Source organism: Sus scrofa, chromosome 8 (genome assembly GCF_054392235.1).
Source record: "Sus scrofa isolate SSC_HxYL_T2T_F1_AM1 chromosome 8, Sscrofa_HxYL_maternal_Yorkshire_Landrace_v2.0, whole genome shotgun sequence".
In the NCBI taxonomy this organism is placed as follows: domain Eukaryota; kingdom Metazoa; phylum Chordata; class Mammalia; order Artiodactyla; family Suidae; genus Sus; species Sus scrofa.
This window is the reverse complement of record NC_139390.1, coordinates 115,177,338-115,194,222: the sequence shown is the minus strand read 5'-3', so window position 1 is coordinate 115,194,222 and position 16,885 is coordinate 115,177,338. Positions and strand designations below refer to the sequence as shown.

The 16,885-nt window shown below is 38.4% G+C and overlaps 2 protein-coding genes and 1 long non-coding RNA gene across 7 annotated transcripts in view; all 3 read right to left on the bottom strand.

Moving 5' to 3' along the window:
- Window positions 1–4,262, bottom strand: part of ARSJ (arylsulfatase family member J) — a 79,336-nt gene extending 75,074 nt beyond the window's left edge. For 2 of the 4 annotated variants that reach the window (XM_084973095.1, XM_021100702.2), the window contains exons 1-2: window positions 4,193–4,262; window positions 2,903–3,915 (exon numbers count right to left, since the gene is read on the bottom strand). In XM_084973095.1, coding sequence (XP_084829221.1) covers window positions 2,903–2,951 — 49 coding nt within the window. In that variant the 5' untranslated portion in view covers window positions 2,952–3,915; window positions 4,193–4,262. Of the gene's footprint in view, window positions 1–2,902 lie in introns of all 4 variants that reach the window. The other 2 variants (XM_084973094.1, XM_084973093.1) reach the window with 1 other exon arrangement.
- The window catches only part of LOC146400994 (uncharacterized), a 172,889-nt gene extending 167,800 nt beyond the window's left edge, over window positions 1–5,089 (bottom strand). For both annotated transcript variants that reach the window (XR_014813140.1, XR_014813141.1), the window contains exon 1: window positions 4,890–5,089. This is a non-coding gene — a long non-coding RNA (uncharacterized LOC146400994). The remainder of the gene's footprint in view (window positions 1–4,889) is intronic.
- Window positions 5,090–5,942: 853 nt separating this feature from the next.
- Window positions 5,943–16,885, bottom strand: part of LOC146400993 (uncharacterized) — a 16,379-nt gene continuing 5,436 nt past the window's right edge. The window contains exon 3 of the transcript XR_014813139.1: window positions 5,943–6,013. The gene's annotated coding sequence lies outside the window, so the exon portion shown is untranslated. The remainder of the gene's footprint in view (window positions 6,014–16,885) is intronic.

The window sequence follows — 16,885 nt, the reverse complement described above, 5'->3', positions numbered from 1 at the left end:
TTTGCAAAATTTATAATACTCTTTCTGATATCTTTACTATATTCTCTTTTAAAAGAAACTGTCATTTCTATATGTCTTTATTTGAAAAGCTGCTTTAAAAAGGTGAGAAAATTACTTTGAAATGAAGCAAAAGTAGGAACTTTCCCAATCAACCTTTGTATCACCCGTCTAACTCTGAACACCTACATTGTTGTTTCTCAAAGTCCAGTGTATAGAACCTCTGCATTACTACCTCTCTTGGAATCTATGGCCATTCCCATTTAAAATGGGTACAACAGTAACTACCTCATAGAATTAAGATTAAATGAGATAAAAATACATTGTCTCAGCACAAAAAACTACTCAATTGATGCTAGCATTTAATACTAGCACTCTTAATTTATATTAGTACCATTATTAGAATAACCTGACATGCTTGTTAGATTACTCTTAATTTCTGGTCTCAACCCCAGACCACTAAAGCTGTATCACTAGTTGAGCCTGGAAGGCTAGTTCTAGGCCTAATAGCTACTAGCCTTTTGGTTGATTTTTTTGCACACTCAAATTTAAGTGATCCTAAAATTTAAGAATCACTGACCAGAGATTAGGGCTGGCTTACTTGTTCCTCATAGTTCCAATGCAGGGATCTGTACACAATGAATGTTTACTGACAGGCTGACTTATACTCAATACTGCCAGACTGATATGATGTAAATTATTAAACAATCTAGGATTTATTATAGATTTGAACAGTATAAGGGAACAGATTTTTACATTCTGACTCCAGCAAAATTATAAAGGAAGCGTTGTTTTGTTAATTGTATCAAAAGTAGCTCTAGCTTCAATCACTTAAACTATTTCAATGTAAGTGCGAAGATATTTGAATCATATCATATTCCACATAACCTATTCTTTACCTAAATATAATTCAATCCATTTATATATTTCACTATTTATTTAACTTTAGAGGGTCCAGAAAGCATAGATATATACCTATGGAGAGGACAAATGACCATATTTTCTGGGCTCACATTATGAACATGAGGCCCAGAACTAGGCTTCCATAACCACTTTCTTTCTTTCTTCGTGTTTATTTAAGGAAAGTTCCAACAATTTCTTTAAAAGGAGGACTGAAAGTGCAAATGTCTTCAACTGTTTAATTCAAATAGAAATTTAAGTCAAATCACAGTAGTTATTTGAACTTTCTGTTTATAAGACAATTACACAACTGGTTACACTGAACAGAAAAATTTAATAGGAGAGTAAATTTTCTCATGAGATGTTTGTGTTGAAAAAACAAGAATCAACTTTTAACAACAGAGAAAAATGCGGATTTATTTCCACCTTCATGTCTGCTTCATGCCATGAAGTAAATATAAAGATTAAAAGATATCACCTAGATATTTTATCATTGCAAGATAGCTTTTAGGAATTAGATATTCTTATTTGGTGAAAAGCCTTAAACACATGCTCTATTGTGAAAGATAAATTCATAAAAGTTAGTTATATATTTTTCAGTTACTCTTAGCTATCTGAATAAATCTAAATTCTATAAATTTAGTTGAAGAGGAAAACTTTATGACACATTTATTTCATAAATCAAATAGAAGAGTGTCTGGGATGAGACATGAAAAACTTGACCTCCAGGCCACCAGATGGACTTATTTTCCAGCCAACTTTATAAATATCAAATGTCCTTGACTTGATGATACCACAGGTAACCTTTAAAATGATTTTGAAGTACAGTGAGACTTCTTTTCTCTCTCTCTTAAGAGAGGAAAGGACTGGCTTTTTTCTTTTCTGGCAATGATGCTAAATTCTGACAGTGGAAATCATGTAGTAAGCAAAAGCCTCTTCAGGACAGAGATTCCTACAAAATAGTCTTTATTTTTCCAATGGATACTGGCTACTCTTATAGGATCCAATTCCAAGAACAACTTCAATGAAGCAAGGGTTCCCTGAACTGAAATCACAAGACTCATACACTGAAACCACTAAGGCTTTTCTTCTACCTCTGTGCAGTGGTAGCTGTACCACTGGGTCTCCTAATTTATCTCCATTCCACAGGCTGAATTTGGATGTTCAAATCAGGTATAGTAATCTATATTGACAGGAGAAAGTAAAAATATGGAAATGAGTGAACACTCTAAGTAGAAAATTTAGCTGTCTAGCAAAGCAATGTTAATATTAAAAACACTTTAAGTATGCAAATAATCTGACTTTTCTTAATCAGAAAATTCCCAGGTGTATGAGGAGCAGGAAACTTCACATGAAGTTTGACTCATGTTGAGCATTTACTACTGCATTTTCTCCCATTTTGAGAACTGCCTTGGTAATTACATATTGTCATCCTTAGTGATGCTGTAAGAGAAAATTATCAAAGAACCAAACAGAATCACGAGTACACTGGTCAGATTTTACACTGCATTCCATATATTTCTTTGGCCCCTCTTTTTTTCTGTGATGACTTGTGGCTTTGATTATTAAGCCCTAGATTTCAGAATAAACCAAGAGTCCAGAAAAAAAACTTGGTCTGTTTTTCTTATCAATGATAGTGTCTGAATTCCACTGTGATATCTGAAACAAAATCTGAGCATGCTCAAAAGCCAAAACAGATTTAGAAAAGGAAAACACTTCTGAAGATCTCTGGTTGGTAGGCAGGAGTGTCTAAGTTCTTATTTTATTTTAAAACCCTGAAGGCACTTCATAGCAGACTCAGAGTAAGGAAAATGAGATTAAACTAGTGACAAGCCTTTCAAGATCATTAACAGGACATTCATTTTAATAACCACAGGAACTAAATACATTTTATCCATCCACTCATTCACTCATTCATTCATTTAGTTCCCCGTATTTTCTGCTACTTGTCTTAATTAAATGCTTAAGATATTTCCAAGGAATAAATATATAAAGCATTACTTACTTTCCAGTAATAAACTGACTCCTAGACGGTGTGCAAATAGGCTGGACATAGTAGTTCTCCAGTTTAACTCCTTCGGCTGCAAGCTTGTCAAGAGTGGGAGTCTTTATCTCTGATCCGTGGTAACCCACATCTCTAAATCCCTGATCATCCGCTAGGATGAAAATGAGATGGGGCTGGGAGCTGGCAGTTACGCTGGGCTCTGGTCTCTCTCCAGTTTGAGCTCGCAAAAGCCCGTCTTCTTCTTCCTCCAAGCCCTGGCCCCAGGACAGGTAACCATATGTGAGGAGGCCGAGGACCCAGAAACCTGCCAGAGCCCCCATGGCTAGCATCTTTCCTGGCCAGACCCAGGCCTGTGGAGGAGGTGGCGGTGGCCGCTGAGGTGGAGGCCCCGCAAAACCCCTGGAGGCCATTCACTCGGGTCTCAGCTGAGACTCCAGGGCAGAACAACGCACCTCGGACCGCCGCTGGCGCACACATGCACGCAGATCCAACAGGCGGTGGAGGGTCTCCCCACCTAGAAAGAAGTCCTGCACTCCTCTCAGCTGTCAACACGTCCAGCAATTTTGATATTTCTACAAGTGACGGCTTATGAGCTGGGACGTGGGGAAAACAAGGAGTCGTTTTTCTCCATCAAATTTCACTTTCTCCTCTTCTGTGCTCCCCAAAGTAGCTTCCACACCGAAAGTTTAATGCCTCTCCCAAAAGTTTTCAGGAGAAAAAAAAAAAAAAAAGTAAGGAACTGACAATCACCTAGGGCAGGAACTTTTCATGGCCAGAACTTTTTGCCCTTGACGTTAAGAAAGAGGTTCCTCAGGGCGCGGGCACCAACCGCTGAGGGGTCAACAGTCAGTCCAGCAGTCCTCTCACCTGGAAAGTACTGGGAAGCTGAAACTCCATGCTTTGCTCTTACTCAGGCAGATAAACTGCATGCAATGAACTGGCATCCCAATCACTTTCTTCACTTCTCCAGGGTTCTCTTTTTCTCTCTCGGTCCTCTCCGAGGAATTGCCAACCTCCCCGACAGACATTCACGAGGCAGCGAAGTGAAGAAGGAAAAAAAAAAAAAAAAAAAAAAGGCCCACTTTACTAATTTTCCTCCATCTCCGACCACCCCTTCCCGGCAGGAACTTCGGGCAGCTGTTTCTTCTTTCCGCAGCTGGAGCTCATGGAATCGAAGTGGGTCCCTGACCCGGTGCCCACTCCAGGCTAACCAAGCCCACTTGGTCTCGGCAAGGTTTGTGCACCCGGCAGAGGCGCTGCAAGCTGCGTGCGTTTTGTCAGCGAACTTACTTCGTTTTGGCACTCGGAGTGGAGTTCTTTGCTGCCTCCACCCTCATCTCTCTCCAGTAAATCACGGAATGGTACTTTCAGCTTTAGCTCCCCCAGGAAGAGGGGGAGGGGTAAAGCCGGTTTAGAGTTTTGATCTTTCCTTTTTCCTTACTGGAAGGAGGATGAAGGAAGGAGAGGGGGCTCTGCAGGAGACAGAGAGAGGGAGAGAGACAGAGAGCTGCGTGCCACTTGAGCCCTGCAGGATCCAAGAGAATCCGTCTGGGCTACCGCTTCCCCGGGTCTCGTGAACTGCCCTCCACCATCCAGAGAGGCGGGAGACACGGCGGCGGGAATGGCGAAGAGCGAAGTGAGCGCTTTTCCTCGTGGGTCTGCAAATCATGAGCCCTCTCTACCACCCCATATGCTGTGCATACAAACTTTTTCTAGCTTCCAGAGGGAGTGGGAGAGGGAGAGCAGGAGAAACTGCGTAGCACACTCTCCTTGCTTCCTCGTCTGGTTTCCCTTTACTAGTAACCCCCCACCCCCTAATTTTTCCTACTTTTTATCCCCGTTTTTTTTTTAACAGTCACGACTACTAGTTGTTAAGTTGAATTTCCTTTCCCTATTCAGTCTTTACAGTCCGACTTCCTCATTAGCGTCTCCCGCAGTGCAAAGGGACTGAAACCGCCTCCCCCTTCACACATCTCCCCAAACTTACACAGCCCGTCTCAAAACAGGAACGTGGGGAGGAAGCGGAGTTAAACACTTCACACTCAGGAATCACGAAGCCGTCTGCACTCCTGCAGCAAAGAAACCACCATTTCCCCTTTAGAAATTCAGGGAACTTTGCCGCCACCTCCCCCCCCAACTCCCCGCCATTTTTAAAATAACTTGTCCCGATTGTGATCGTGAAGATATGCCTGCTTTTACTAAAATCATGTTTTTAAAGCCCTGCTCAAATTCAGGAGTGGATTTTATAGTATCTGTAGGGAAGGCAATCAATGCCAAGAGTCACTGAGACATGCTCCCCTCTCCCCTCAATTTATTCAACTTAGTTATTGATTACCTATTATGTGCTGGCAAGTAAAATGTCAGATTCTCCCAGCTACCTAGGTATAAATCCAGGTTTCACTTAGCCATGTTTTATCTTTATCTACTTGTTTGTTTTGGTGAAGTATAGGTGGTTTATGATGTTATATTCTAATCTGTCGCTCAAGTTCCTGTTAAGTTTCCAGGCAAAACATTTCTAAAATGGAAATTTAACATCTTTGAAACATGCAGTGTGTTCCATATAGTTAATTTTGCTGACATGGGTAGCCTTCTACTAGTCTGTTCTATTCGCTGAGGCCATTCTGGTTAGTCTGTGGAGAGACGGGCAGTTTTAGAAGGCCTGCTCCGAAATGAGTTAAATCACCAAATACATAATGAGTGAACTTACTACTGGGAGATTGAAAGCACTGTGAGGTAAAGCTCCTGACTCTGTAGGCCAGGTGCTTGAGTAGGAAAGATACAAATAAACATTCAGATCAATCCAGCTGCTTTTAGTTGGGGAGTGTCAATGACATAACGTGTCCATGTTGTTACGCAAGAGAGAGGGCCATTTTCAGTTCAGATTTCAAGCAAGAGTTAAAAAAAAAAAGATGTTAACATTTACAGAATACTGACCATATGCTAACCATAGTACACTATATACTAGTAATCGTATACTCCCATATACATGTACACACACGTATAGGCTTTAAGTATTTATATAGTGTTTTATACACTTTACCTCCTTTCCTTCTCCACCAACCTTATAAGGTTTTCTTCCATTTAACAAATATTTGAAGAGTTGGGTCAATGCTAGAATTTGGGAACAAACTGGTAAATTAAGTCAGGCATAGCCTCCACTCCAGTGAAACTTAAATTGTTGTGGGGCAGAAATAGACTGATCAACTAATCATCCCCAAATGCCAATAACTACTATTCTGTGCTATTCTGAATAAATATTCAGACAAGTATTCAAAAGGAAAGGAACAAAATTCAAAGAAATTTTAAAACTAAGAAAGCTGACACTGAATGTGGTTAGTGGTAAGATGCTACAGGGAAGTGACCTTTAAACTGAGAGAGAGGTTATTTTGTGTGTTGTCCCCTTTGTGCAGGAAATTTAGACTCAGAAATATATCTGACTATAAAACCAATATTTTTCAAAAGATAATTCTTCTCGCAAGTGGCTTTAAGATATTTTCCAGCCACACACAGCACAGAAAGAACACAGCTGTCAGAGTTAGAGAATTCTAATCTCCACACAAGGCATGCAGACTCTCAGGATGGAAGGCAGAACTCAGCCCTAAAAAAGTCATTTCTGGAATAAACAGAACTAATGCTACGTGAGACTAAGAACTGGTACAATTAGTAGTAAGAGCCAAGAAGCAAGAATGGTCATGTCACGGTAGACCAAATGAGATGTGACTGAAAGGGGAAAATCCATCAGCTGGGTGCCCTACCCATCGTAGGAAACAGGTAAGGGTTATTCCCACATTCATAAGGAGAATGAAATCAGAGGCTGTTGAATGCCCTATACTTGACTGTACCTACACTGATATTTTAAGTGCATAAACTTAGCATTTCTAATGATAGGATTGTGTTCGTTGCACTCTAAGTAACAGTTTTAACATCCTCATGAAACCCCAAGTTAAAGACCCCTATTAATTAATAGTTCTCTCCTGAGCGGGCATTTTGTCTTTTGTCTTTTATTTATTTATTTATTTTTTGTCTTTTTTGTTGTTGTTGTTGTTGTTGCTATTTCTTGGGCCGCTCCCGCGGCATATGGAGGTTCCCAGGCTAGGGGTCGAATCGGAGCTGTAGCCACCAACCTACGCCAGAGCCACAGCAACGCAGGATCCGAGCCGCGTCTGCAACCTACACCACAGCTCACGGCAACGCCGGATCCTTAACCCACTGAGCAAGGGCAGGGACCGAACCCGCAACCTCGTGGTTCCTAGTCGGATTCGTTAACCACTGCGCCACGACGGGAACTCCCTGAGCGGGCATTTTGATGTTCAGGCATCAGCTTCCCTTGTGGAATCACATCTTAGGTTTATTTCGGCTTGGATGTGGTTACACTGCAAATACATTCCTCTAGTTACATAGAAAAATTAAAGGTACTGTTTGATTCAGTTAAAAAATGAGAAAAGTAGAATTGCTTGTAGATGAAAATTAGTGTGGACTGATTATTCAAGTGAAGATTAATCAGGAGGTGGGACTGAAGCTATGCTTTAAAGTATGCTGGGAATTTGGAAAGGAGAAGTTAAATGTTTCAGGTAAAAGAGAAGACCAACTGGCTGAGACACTTCTAGACTTGGAGAGCTTGGGAAATAATGTTGGAAAGTTCAAGTGACACCAGATATTGAAGGGCTTTCGAAAGGTATGAAGGGGTAAAACTTGATTCCAGGGCATTAGGAATGATGAGGTCTTTTAAGCAGGACATAACATGATAAAATATTCTATTAAATCTTACTAAGTTTATTTCTGGGATTTACAGAGATAGAGGTTACAGGTAAATTGCTTTGGTCCATAAAAGTGAAGAGTTGTAGTTTTATCCCAAGAGTACTGAGTCTATTAAAATTTGTTTTACAGCAAGACATGATGAAAAGTATAGGAAAAGAAATCCCAGGACATTTTTAGGGAGAGATATGAGGAAGTAAAGACTACAGTCACACAACTGATTCAATGTATAAAATTTCTCAAGATATTCCTTAGGATAAAGAACTATGCTACGGCTCTGCCATCTGATGGCAGATGAGCATTCATGCAAAGTTTAGAAAGAAGTAATCTATCAACTAAGAGAAGCACAGGGACAAAGGAATAAGGGACACAGGACAGGATCTACTTTGACTGGATAATTTTAAAAAGAAAAGAAAAAGTAGGGTAAATTGGCAGGATGGTCACTACCAGACAGGGGAGATCAGAATAACACACCATAGTGTGACCTGGGGCTCCTCAAGGGAGAGACCAAGGATGGTGGTTGGCCTAGAGTTGAGGATGGAATGAAGAAGTGGATATGAGAAGACTATCAATAAATATAGAAGCTAAGAAAATCACAAATAAGCAGTAAAATGAGTAGCTGCACAGTATTTCTTTAAAATAGTTACATTAATCCTCACCATAAAGTGACATTCTCTAAATCTACCCTGCTCCCCCAACAGTATGCATGGACAGAATTGTCCTAGCTTTCAAACTGCATTTTTTTTTTTTTTTTTTTTTTTTTTGCCTAGTAGGATAGCATGCCTGGTATATCTTTTTGTTCTGTAGGTATTTATTTTCAATTAAACATATTCTACTCAGATGATTAAAAGATACAGCTAATTTTTAAATGTGGTTTAAAAATGTGAAAATGGTCAATCTGGGAATTTATAGACAATTGAAAGATTTTAAATCCTAACTGCTGCTTGTTTGGGTTTAAAAGTAAATAATATTCTTAAAAATGAAGGAATGTTAATTATGCAGGTAAGTGCTATTATTGTACAACGGAGTAGGAAGCAAGAGGACAACATTAAAGAGAATAGGATATCGAATAGTGAAGGGCCAAAGAACCAGCACACCAGGAAATGGGAGAAGTCAACAGAGTCAAGAGTGAAGACGACAGTGAGATAACACAGTAGGTGTTAAGTTCTTTGGTATGAGTTTTCTGCAAATAGCACACTAAAGCTTTTTTCTCATCTGTGTTTACCAACATTGACAAAGACAGAGCTCTAAAGTTTTGAAGTATTGATGAACAAAGTAGGTTTGAAAAGAAAACAAGGTTTTAGTCCAAAATCTATAAAGAAAAATCTGGTAATTGTCAAATAACATAAATGTTAGAATAAACTAGATATGTGTAGAGACTTTGCAAAGAAAAGTATATATTTATATTGGAAGATGAAAAAATTTGAATAAATGGTTTTGAATAAACTTTCTTCAAAATGAAGGACCAAATATTGCAAAGATAATTAAAAACATGTACTTTGGAGCAATTCTGCCCACTTGCTAGCTAATAACTTACTTAACCTGTCTTCACCTCACTTTTCTCATTTGTAAAATGGGGATAATAATGGTACCTACCTGAGAGTATAGCATATTCCTTAACTGTGGCCAAACAATGTTGCTTAACAAATGGCTAAAAGCAACAATGAGTCTCAGATATCTAAGCACCAGCTCTGCTCCAAGTGTTTGTTTCCTCCTGGCAGTGTCTGAAGCACAAGAGAGCAAGCTCAGCCAAGCAAGCACTTATCAACCCTCAGCTTATCTCCTTACACATCTCTGACCAATGCAAATCTTACGGTCAAGCCCAGAGTCAAGGGGTAGGAAATACACCCTTCCCAGAATTAGTCCATGACAAAGTTGTAGATGTAGGAAGAGTTAAAGAGAAAAGGCCAAAATTAAATCCACCAAAGTTGTTTTGAGAATTAAATGAGTTAATATTTGAAAAGCACACAGAAGGACGCTCGGTTCACTGTAAGAACTATTAATGTTTAACTTGCTATTGTTATGATAATTATTCCTAAATTATAAATTATTCTTAAATTTAATGTCATTCAATCAAAACCTCAATCTGATGATAATTCAGAACTCCACATAAGGTAATCTCAAAAAGAAGAGTAACAGGAATGCCTCAGCCTTACCAGATAGTGGAATGTATTGTTGTACAATGATAATTATTGTTTTGTTTTGTTGTGAGCCATGACCTTGGCATGTGGAAGTTCCTGAGCCAAGGATCGAACCTGTGCTACAGCAGTGACCCAAGCTGCTGCAGTGACACCACCCGATCGTTAATCCAATGAGCCACCAGGGAATTTTGTACAATGATAATTAAGTGCTGATCAATGAAAGGAAGGAGAGGCCAAAAATGTATCTGATGCTATAGGAAAACAATATATGAAAATAAAATTTCAAAAAAAGAGAAAGGGTAAGCACAAAGTAATGAACATAATATGTGGATAATTATGTAACTATGTTAAAAAATTAACACACACCAAGAGAAAAATGTAACAATTGAAGCTGGAGAGCTTAACAAAAATTTAAATGAAAGAAACTCCATCAGAAAATTTAATTGACTATATGTCAGGTATATGGGGAAAACTATTCTATTTTCAAGTTTTTGTTTTTTTGTTTTTTTTAGTTTTTAAATGATACAGAAATTTCAGTGGTAAATGATTAATTATGAAACAGTTTTAACAGACTATTAAATCAGAAGTTTTAATAGAAGTGCCAAAGATTCAAGCTGTGATTTTCCAAAGAGGTATGCCAGAACAAGATACCAGTTTTCAAAGGAGATTATTAAAAACCAGTTCGACAACTCTTAATATTCTTACCTATGCCAAGGTAATAAAGGGTCAGTGTGTGGAGAATGGAAAGGATTTATGAAGACATATTTTCAAAGGTTGTTGGTGTACCCTGAGAACAGTTAAACCTTCCTTACATAGGTCTGAAGTGGGAGGCACTGACTCTGAGGTTCCATGGTTTGGTGTCTGGCTGTCGCTTGAGAAAGTGTCAGGACCAGCTGCCAAGGAACCAGAGGAAGAAGGGGATTTACAGGGGCTGGCCAGCTCTCCCAGAGTTTGTTGGGACAAAGGATGCTTAAATGTTCCCTGGGAACCAGATGTGGGTCACATGTGAAAGGAAGCAGGCTTGGAATTGTCTCAGGTCCTGTTCAGGAAGGTCTCCATAAAGAGAATCACAGGTAGCTGTCCATTCTGAGGGGATGACTCTTTAGAATTTGCCTAGATTTGTCTGTTCCCATGTCAAGGGAATTGTAGATAAGACATTGTGGGAAGCCCATACAAAAAAAGTTACTTCTGAACACCTACCAGGCCCAGGTGCCTTATAGGGGTCATTCAAGAACTTACTTGACAACTTTACCTGTTCTGTCTCCCTCCCCAGTGATCCTAGAGGAGTAGATGTTAACAAGCTGGGAAAGAGGAGTGAAAATACCAGGCAGAGAATAGGGAACTAAAGAAATACTCTAGGTTTCCAGGCTGAAATAGTACTGATCTGGAGAACGGACAAAAGATTTGCTTTAAAAGAAGTTAAGAATTTTCCAATTATATATGATTGGGCAAGCTAATTCTGAATTGAGATCAAGTTCTGTGACATAGAGTGACAATCAGACTATTTGCTATTTGGGAATGATTCTGGAAGTCTGAGGGCAAGAGACATTAGGCCCACAGAGTTTTATTTATTTATTTATTTAATTTTTATTTTTTTTAGGCCCACAGAATTTAAAGGGATATTGAGAAATAAAACAAAGTTGTAAGAATCTGCTGATTGTGCTTGTTCAATGTAACAGATATAAAATTTTAACTGTATGAACGTGAATAACAAAACTAAACCTTAAAAGGAAAATAAATTGGTAAAATATTTCTAGTACTATAGCAAGAAAAGAGATCATATAAAGAGCCTCATTTGAATTGGTAAGAAAAATATCCTGGCCACAAATAATAACTACATAAAGAATTTGGATGAATAATTAATGCAAATAGCAATTAATTAAAAGTGAAAATATCTTATTTGTAATGGAAGGAATATAAAGTAAAACAAAGTATTATACATTTTTATACCTGATAGATAAAAAGAATATAAAATATAGTATTAGTAAGATTGGTGTGAAATTGGTACTCTGCTTACAGCATTGGTTTGATATCTCTTTTAAAAAAGTGTGACAGAAAAAAACAGTATGATAATACACATCACAATATCATATCACAAAACATACAAATATCTTAACATATTAGCTCAGTAATAGCATTCTTTGGATCAAAAGATAGTTGATACTTATCCTAAGAAAATGATACAGAATAAAAAAAGGTATATTGATGAAAATGGTCATGGGAGTACTATTTATAATTGAAGGAGTGAAGACAATTTCATAGGACACAGAAAGAAAGGAGGCCTCAGAGTTCTGAATCAGAAGTCAAATTCTGAACCATGGTCAAGTTCTTCCTTCTCTTTGTGATTTATGGCAATTTTTCTGAGCCTCAGTGACCTCAAATAAAAATAAAGAATGAGAAGAAGTCTAGCCCTAAAATTTATATCCTTTGTTTCATGTTTATATTCCTTTTATCCTTAATAAAGGTGCAAGATTTCTAGGCCTTAAGCCTAATGGACAACAGCTAAATTGATGAAGTCAGAAAAATTTCAAAAGGGAAACCAAAGGGAAGAATTTATGTCTCTTCAAAGAGAAATACACCATCTCCTCACAGTGAAATTACACATAGGTATTCACTGTAGGTTCACATATCTTGTTTTGTTAAAAAAAAAATCCTCAAATTTTGTAAATGTGTTAACTTCTTTCCTTTTGAAAAATAAAAGGATATTCGAAGATGAGATTCTAGTTCTGCTGAACGCCTTGGTGCAAGCTCTCTGAGTTTCAATTTTCTCAGCTGTCAAGAAAGAAAACAGTACTTTCCCTATTTACTTTTACAGTGTGGCTCTAAGCACCAAATTGAGATCATAAACATGAAAGTGTTTTGAAACTATCAAGCACCATATACCTGTAGGTCCTTCATCTCCCCCTGGTTTCCTTAACTTTTCTGACTTCAGAAAACCCTTTGCCTCTGGGAACTCCTAAGCAAATGAATGACTCAGTGTCTATCTGAAAAGAGTGGGTGGAAATATAAACCTGAGCCAGTGGTTGTGGAATAGTCTAGTTCACTTTCCACATAAAAATAAGAGTTACAGTACTAAGAAGTCTACAACTAGCCAAGATCAACCTGTAGTGAACAATCATTACATGGCTATGGCTTTCCAGCATAAGGTAAACATTCTGGCTGGGCCCACCCCTAACATTACAGAGCTGTCAAAATTGAAAATGGAGGCCTATGTGCAATATATCTAAATATTTAATAATTATTCCAAGCTAATAAACTGTTAAATAAAATAGGTTCTACCCTCTTATCTACGATGAATTCCTCTGGTTGGCTTTGGTTTGAAATTTCTGACTTCGTCAGTTTAGCTGGTGTCTGACCTGTTTTCTGCTCTAGAAATCCTGTATTCTCGTTTGTAGGAATAGTAAAGGAATATACATGGGAAACAAAGATATCATTTGAGAGCTGGAATGTATATGTACCTTCAAAATGACCTGGAAGCCTATCAGGATTAGAATTTCTGGACTTGCCAGAGTTCCTGGCTGTTAGTTGGTGGTTCAGCGAGGGTCCCGAGCTCACGCACAGGCCTTTCTCTTTCTGTCCCTGCTCCTGTACCAGAAGGCCTTTAGATACTTAGGGTGTGGACACTCCAGCCTATATGAACAAATTCTCCAATATCCCTCTAATACAACCCTGTCTTGTTCTCCCCTTGATCCAAAGAGCACATGATAGTTGTGTGGCCCACTCTCAGGAGAACAGACCCTGAGGAAGGGAACTTTATATGGAATTTTGGGGTTCCAGATATTCCAAATGTGATCTAAAAGAGGGGTGGACTCTGGGTGGGCTTCCTGCCCTCTGGGAAGGAAAACTGGGATAAGGCCAGACAGTAGGTCCTTTACAGGGTGGGATCTGGGCAGAAGCCCCTCTTGCCCAGGTGTTCAGTACTGTTTCAGGTTTTTTGATTTATCAACTTCTTTAATTGCCTAATTTCCTTCTTACCTCCACTTTAACCACTCTTAGGCTCAGCTTCACTTTGGGCCTCCTAAGCCTTCAAAATGGGAAGTCTTTGTTCATGCCCTACTTTTCTACTTTCACTCCTACAAAATATATTTTTATTTGCTTTCAGTGGATGGTCCTTTCCTTTCTTAATGTGTATAGGTAGGCCCCTCTATTCCTTCACTCAGCTCAAATCCTCTCAATCAATTTCAAAGACATGCTTGCATCTTTACATATTTGTGTTTTCCTTCCTCCTGCCTTGCCATTTGTTCAACTGTCCCCTATCGAGGGTCTACTGCTGGTCAGCCATTGGAGAGACGTACAACAGGGCATAAGCAGGCATGGTCCATGTTTCCATGGAGACTGCAGTTTACTGGGAGAACTGATAATGGGTAATTAGTTACAATTGTTATCAGTGCTATGAAGGTGATATATATACATAATTTTATGAGAAGCTAAAACAGAGGTCATAACATAGATGGGAGTAATCACATCCCAAGCTTAGGTAAACAGCTCTATTTATTTTCTTTACTTTGGCTTCTGTGCTGCTGAGTATTGCTTGATTTCATACTAATCAGAATCAGCAGTCTTTCTTGCTGTTCAGTTACCCTCTTAATAATTTTGAATTTTCTCTCCATAGCTTTTGATCAAATGTAATCAATGTAAAGTAGGCTGTAATATAACTGTCATCTACATGTGGTAATCTCATGCTGGAAGGATACAGCCAAATTTAACAGGAAATATGACAGAAATAGGTTTCCCCTTCATATTGGAGCCTAGATACACTCAGCTTCTGTCTATGCCTTCATAAAATATCTCCTAAGAAACATTATATCTAATTGCCTTGATTCACTTCTTACTGCTTGACCTTTTATTAGTATTCACATTCAAGGAAAAGAGAAAAGCAGTTAACTTCACTAGCAAATGCAACCTGTCTAGCTACTGAAAAGATAATAATAAATTCAAAATAATGAACTAGCATTCTGATTTTTTTGATTATTGTCTTCTAGTTTAGGTTCATGTAAATTACACACAAATTGCTAATCTGCTCGTGCTTGGAAAACAATACAATAGAGCTGCAGTTTCTGAACCTAGAATGTTGAGAATGTATCCTGAATCCCTGTTACTACGAATGATGGCATAAAACTAAAAGCTGTTACCTTTTAGGCTTACCTGTGAAATCAACTGTATCAACTATGGGTGTTGAGAGAGAAGAAGAGGGCTGAAAGAAGACTCCTAGGGTTTCTAAGTGTTACGATCTGAATGTTTGTATCACCCCAAAATACATTTGTTGAACTCCTAATCTCTCAAAGATGATGATATTAGAAGGTGGAGCTTTGGGAAGGTGTTTAAGTCCTGAGGATGGACTCTACATGGGGATTAGTGCCTTAAAAGAGGCTCCAGAGAGATCCCTATGTGCACCATAGCAAGAAAACACTGGGTAGGAGCAAGAAAGAGGACCTCCAACAGAACACAACTATGCTGGCACTTAGATCTTGGACTCCCAGCCTCTGGAACTGTGAGAAATAAATTTATGTTGCTCATAAGTCACCCAGTCTGTTATTTTATTACAGCAGCCCAAATGGACTAAGATACTAAGTAATGAAAAGTTGATGCCCACTGCTGTTCTACATGTAATTTAAAACATCAAGATCCTATATCATTATAAGGAAATCTAACTTAGTACTGATTTTTCTATAACCACTTTAATGCCTTTCTGAAAGTTCAAATATTAAAAATTGCATTTTTCCCCAATATTTGTGATGTCTTAACTTTTTCTTTCCCCACAAGGCTCAGCCTCCTGTGAAAACTGGGCATAAATTCTTCCCATCTCTATATTCTGCCCTTTGCAAAGCTCCTCCTTTCAAGAGAAGGAATCAATTTTCCTCTTCTTGAATCTGGGCTTGACTGTGTGACTTGCTTTTGTCCACTGGGACCCAAGCACATTTGATGTAAACAGAGGCTTAAAAAGTGCTTGTTCTCAGGGATATGCCTTTTCTTTTTCTGTTTTTCAGAACCTTGAGATCCCAGTGGGTAGAAACTAGAACTGGTAGACTCCTGGGGGATGGGAAACTGCATGAAGTGGAGACAAGCTATCCCTTGTTCCAGAGATGAAGCCCACTAGAATGAACTAGTTATGAATGAAGCCATCCAAATTCATCAGCCCCAGATGAGTTACCTTCTGACCCCAGAGATCTTTCAAGTAGACAAAGACCAGAAGAACTGCCCAGCTTACTCAAAGAATCATGAGCAAATAAAATGCCTATTATTTTAAGCTACTTAGTTTGTGTAACAGTCACCCTGCCATGGTTTTTTTGGCTCGGCCTATACCCAGGCCAGGATACAAGGCTTGTCAATAAAGGGTTAGGATGAACAGATGCTCTTCCTAAAAGAGAAGTATCCTGAAGTGAGAGTGGAAAAATCAACGAGGACTGATTCAGGGAACCAAAGTGAAGCGAAAATGAGTTGAATGGCTTTTTAGAAAGAAATGCAAAATTAGAGGGAAAAACAAGTCATATGGGAATAAAAATTATGAAACTAAATACATGGTAAAAACTGTTTATTCTGACCTTAACTTTTGTCATATAATAAAAAGGCCTTTTTGAAAGAAATCTCAATATAAAGAATTTCAACATATTTCTGGCACATATCAGGAAATATCTGTGGAAAAGAAGTAAATTCAATGGATTTTTTTCCATTAGAATATTTTAAGATTGATAATAGCATATTCTTGAGTGCTATAAACTTAAAATAATTATTTGATGTCAGATTTTCTTTTGGTGGGGGGTCACAAACATAATCCCATCCTTGTAATGTCTTTGAGTAGCAATTACTACCATAGAGGCTTTTTGCCCCAGAGAACATTAACTGGGCATGGAGAATGAGATGATTTTGTGAAAGCATTGTGTACAGTACCTGGCAGGATGTGAAATGCTCACTGCAACTCTAACACTCATTGAATAACTTACTGGTGCTGGGCCTTTTTTTTGTGCTGTGTATTAACATAGCTAATTCTTGCATCAGCCTTATGAATGTGTAGCATCTTTACCTCTATTTTATAATTAAGGAAACAGAGAGAAGTTAGGTAACTAGTTACATAGCTAATATATTGGAA